This window comes from Octopus bimaculoides, chromosome 30, assembly GCF_046866305.1.
Source record: "Octopus bimaculoides isolate indiv1 chromosome 30, ASM4686630v1, whole genome shotgun sequence".
In the NCBI taxonomy this organism is placed as follows: domain Eukaryota; kingdom Metazoa; phylum Mollusca; class Cephalopoda; order Octopoda; family Octopodidae; genus Octopus; species Octopus bimaculoides.
In genome coordinates this window covers 18,510,912-18,515,911 of record NC_142957.1, presented here as the reverse complement: position 1 = coordinate 18,515,911, position 5,000 = coordinate 18,510,912, and the positions used below count along the sequence as shown (strand labels likewise).

At 39.0% G+C, this 5,000-nt stretch overlaps 1 protein-coding gene across 2 annotated transcripts in view; it reads left to right on the top strand.

Moving 5' to 3' along the window:
- The window catches only part of LOC106878157 (UPF0489 protein C5orf22 homolog), a 13,356-nt gene that overhangs the window by 260 nt on the left and 8,096 nt on the right, over positions 1-5,000 (top strand). Inside the window, exons 1-4 of one of the 2 annotated variants that reach the window (XM_014927294.3) lie at positions 1-47; positions 2,324-2,462; positions 3,704-3,849; positions 4,956-5,000. The exon at positions 1-47 is cut by the window's left edge and continues 182 nt beyond it; the exon at positions 4,956-5,000 is cut by the window's right edge and continues 105 nt beyond it. In XM_014927294.3, coding sequence (XP_014782780.1) covers positions 2,406-2,462; positions 3,704-3,849; positions 4,956-5,000 — 248 coding nt within the window. In that variant the 5' untranslated portion in view covers positions 1-47; positions 2,324-2,405. The remainder of the gene's footprint in view (positions 48-2,323; positions 2,463-3,703; positions 3,850-4,955) is intronic. The other variant, XM_014927295.3, reaches the window with a different exon arrangement.

The following is a 5,000-nucleotide window of genomic DNA, read 5'->3' as shown; positions in this document are numbered from 1 at the left end:
CTCTATGACCTCTTTCTGTCTCTCTCTACCAGTCGATCAGTTAGCAAGTAAGTTTGTTTGTTTGTTGATTTTTTACGAACCGTGGCGAACCAGTTGCTTTCTGTTTAGGTTCGGATAAAATACAAGCCTTAACTGCCGACCGATCAAAATTGTTGCCATGGCTATTGGCGCCGGCGAAACGACGTGAAAATTCTCACACTGCTCTGTCGTCGAGTCGTTCCGCCGTGCGCTTCGTATGCCCAGCGCCACAATGGCTTTCACTAAACACTCACTAGGTGAACGTTTTCAAGGCAATAAAAGCAACTTGGGCGACCCTTAAGACGGGCTAAAATATACAAAATAGGCAACATTGGTCCTTGATCTACCTTACTATGACAGAAAGGGGTCAGTTAAAGGGCTGCAAACGGCAGAGAAACGGGTTCGCAAATTGCCCAACGTAACGTACGTGGCATAGATAGACATGGTTGATATTTGGGGTTGCCAATTTGTACAGCACGGAGCTCAGTTGAAAAAGGAAAAAAAGACAAACCTCGCTTCGCCTCATTCTCGCTTTCACTCACTCACTCTCTATCTCCCATGTTTCTCTCTATCTTTATCACTTACTCCCTCTTATTGTCTTTCTCTCTATTCTCTCTCTCTATCTCTCTTCTGTTTCTCTCTATCTTTACTACTCCCTCGCTCTTATTATTTCTCTCTCTCTTTCGTTTCTGTCTATCTTTACCACTCACTCTTATTATCTCTCTATCTTTATCCCTCTCTCTTTCTATCACTTTGTCTGTACCACTCACTCACTCTTATTATCTCTCTCTCTACTCTCTCTCTTCTTATCACTATCTTTCTGTCTTTTTATATCATACACCCTCTCTGTTTTACAGTATCATTCTCTCTATCTCTGTTTTCTCTCTCTCTCTCACCAGAAGTGCTTTTTGCCAAATAAAGTGTTTGATAACGTATAAATGTGTGTATTTATCTATCTAGAGACAAAGAGGGAAAAACATACACATATATATGGCTAATTAATGAAATAAAGAAGCTTGCTTCCCAACCACATGGTTCCGGGTTCAGTCCCACTGCGTGGCACCTTGGGCAAGGTGTCTTCTACTATAGCCTCGGGCCGACCAAAGTCTTGTGAGTGGATTTGGTAGACGGAAACTGAAAGAAGCCCGTCGTATATATATATATATATATATATATATATATATATATATACATATATATGAATGTTTGTCTATGTGCTTGTTTGTCCCTCTACCATCGCTTGACAACCGATGCTGGTGTCCCCGTAACTTAGCGGTTCGGTATAAGAGACCGATATAATAAGGGCACTTGTCTGTCTAATACATACATATACTCATATATATATATATATATATATATATATATATATATATATATATATATATATATATATATATATCATCATCATCATCATCATCATCGTTTAACGTCCGCTTTCCATGCTAGCATGGGTTGGACGATTTGACTGAGGACTGGTGAAACCGGATGGCAACACCAGGCTCCAATCTAATTTGGCCGAGTTTCTACAGCTGGATGCCCTTCCTAACGCCAACCACTCAGAGAGTGTAGTGGGTGCTTTTACGTGTCACCCGCACGAAAACGGCCACGCTCGAAATGGTGTCTTTTATGTGCCACCCGCACAATATATATATAAGGGGGTGCTAAAAGGTTTCTGGATTTAAGGGCATTGTGAATGGTTAGGTTGGAGGCCCAACCTTCCTTCCAAGTTCTTTTACAGGGCTTAGAAAAACCGAAGGGCTGCTGGAATAAGTGTGTGAATCTGAGAGGAGGGGAATATGTTGAATAAAATCATTATTAACTGATCCTTCTGTATTTTCTTTTCTCCAGTGCTGAGAACTTTTTAAAACCCCCTCGTGTGTGTTATTTAATAGACACAATAGCTGTTTTTATGAGCTGCTAATAGTTTCATATGTTGAGAAACACCTCAAACAAATTCATCAGGCACAAACCACAAACCATAACGGACTAAAAATTGAATTAGAGAAGAAACACGAACAGTTGAGAAGGAAGCATATAGAAAATGTGGGGCTTCTTTTAGTTTCCATCTACCAAATCCACTCTCATGGCTTTGGTTGGCCCAAGGCTATAGTTTGCCTCAGGTACTGTGCAATGGGACTGAACCTTGAATCATGTGGTTGGCAAGCAAACTTCTTACCACAGATTTACATAAGAAAGTAAATGTAAAAGTTTCTTAAAGTGTTTTGAAAACACCTTAAAATATCCTTCTCTTTTCCAAGACAACAGAGAGCAATTTAAAAGATTTGACTGCTGTTTCTTTTCTCAGATCAAGCTATTACTCCATTGAAATTCCTTCGCTGTTGGCCTGTAGGGGGTTGTTGTTGCTGTTGTTGTAGTCATTTGTCATCATGAATGTGAAAGACCAGTCTAAATTACCCATCTTTGTCGTTGATGACCATAATGAGGTAAGTCAGCCTTTTCTAACATGATGACACCACTATCTGCTCTTATATACTCATAGCCTGAACTGAGTGCACCATATGGAAATTCTAACAATTCCTTTTCTGCATAGCAAGCAGGGCCATCTTGTAATATGCCCCTTTTCCTGCTAACTGGGACTTTGGTCTTTGCTAAATTAACCCTTAGGCCCTTTGATTCCAGTTGTTGGTTCCACACCTGAAATTTCTTCTTTAGTTCCAGTAAACATTCAGCCATGGTAGATATTCTTGTATTTGTTTCAGCCATTTGAAAACCAGTGGATGTATTCCACTGAATTTAGGTAAATAATCCTTCGTACAGACGGTCAGTAGCAACGACGCTGCTGGGTTCGGCAGCTCTACATTGATAAGGGGCAACCCCGAAACTAGTCTGTAGATGCCAGACCAGCAAGGGGAAGCGGCTGACCTCCGTTCGAAGGTTATAATGGACACAGGTTTGTGTGTCACATAACTAGCTAGAGGTGATGGCCTCTTGGAGCTAATCAATGGCAGCATTCATCCTATTTTTTGGACTGCCATGTTGGCTTGGCGATAACTATTAATATAGATATATATATATATATATATATATATATATGTATATATATATATATATATATATATATATATATATATATATATATATATATATATATATATATATATATAGTTATGTAGAGAATGGAGAAACAAACACAAGAAGAAGCAATTTGGTTGGGCTAGTTAGCCATTGTTTTAATTATGTGGAGATTATATAATGAGTCATTTATGCACGTTTCAATTTGCCAAATGGTTTGGCAGATCTCTTCAGACTACCCCTGAAAAATTGAAGCAATCCTATCATTTACGTATATATATATATATATATATATATATATATATATATATATATATATATATACATACATACACACATATATGTATATATATATGCAATGGGCTTTTTTTAGTTTCCCTCTCCCAGATCCACTCGCAAGGGTTTGGTTGGCCCAAAGCTATAGTAGCAAATACTTGCCCAAAGTGCTATGCAGAAAGATTGGACTTTAGAACCATGTAGCTGGGAAGCAACCTCCTTACCACACAATCGTGTCTGTACAGAGGAATACACACACACACACACACACACACACACACACACACACAAACACACACACACGTACGTGCATATGATTGTATATTCCTATAGAAGCTTAACTTTAATGGAAATGTTTTGTGCTTCTGTTGTAAAGGTTCTGCCTTATATCCATCGGTCAATCGGCTCCAAGCATCTGCCTTTCTCAGGCCTCACCATGGTCCACTTTGACGCTCATCCCGATCTTTTGGTTCCAAATGACATGAAAGCTGCTGATATCTTCGATAAACAATTTGTTTATGAGTAAGTGAACTCTTTCTATTCCTGTCTCTTTCTTATTTAGCCCCAGGTCATTCCTGAACCAGCAGACCTGTGATCAAAGGTGTTCCAACTGTGACCAACTTGTCTTTTATTCAGACGTACTGTAGCTAGGTCAATTTTGTCTCTCATACTAAAATTAAAAAGAATTATTATTATTATTATTATTATTAAACTAAGGTTAACTCTGCCTTTCATCCTTTCAGGGTTGATAAAATAAGTACCAGTTACATACTGGGGTCAATCCCCTCCCTGAAATTGTTGGCCTTGTGCAAAAATTTGAAATCATCATCATCATTATTATTATTATTATTATTATTATTATTGAGTGAGAGAGCAGTGTATACCATCAAAGTGACACTGGAGTAAAATATACAAAGACCAGTATACCCATAACGGGTATACTGGGCTGATAAGGGTACACCAGGCACATGCATCACAACTACATGTGCGCAACATGGTGATCTAATATCAAGATAAACAGTGCATGACCTTGCAGGTGGGGCCCAGCTAGAATTTTCTTCAGGTTGAGTAGCTCATTGCACTCAAAAGGTCCCTGAATAAAGGTTTGTTTAAGGATGTTGAGCAAAACACCCATGTTTCCAGAGGTGAATTATCCAAACCTTAAAGAATTCCTCCCCCACTACTTCTGCTCATGATCAGGGATGCACATATTGTCAGCTATTATGGGACATGCTCAACTGGTTAAGGTCAAGCAAATCTGTGGTGTTGAGCAGAATATTTGCTGTCACCCATCTTTTTTATACCAAAAAAAAAAAAGAAAAGAAATGCACACATTAACAAATGAGAGCCACTGCCAGGTATTTCATCATCATCATCATCGTCATCATCATCCTTTAACGTCTGTTTCCCATGCTGGCATGGGCTGGAGAGTTTGACTAAATCTGGCAAACAGGAGAGTTGCACCAGCATCCAATCTGATTTAGCTTTGGTATTTATGGCTGGGGGACCTTCCTAATGCCAACCACTCTACAGTACAGAGTGTACTGGGTGCTTTTAACATGGCATCCGCACAATCCGATGATGATGGTGTTTTATTTATATATTTGTTGGTTTATTTATTTTTGCAGCTCCGTAAGCATTGCCACGTGGATGGTGCCACTACTCTATGCTGA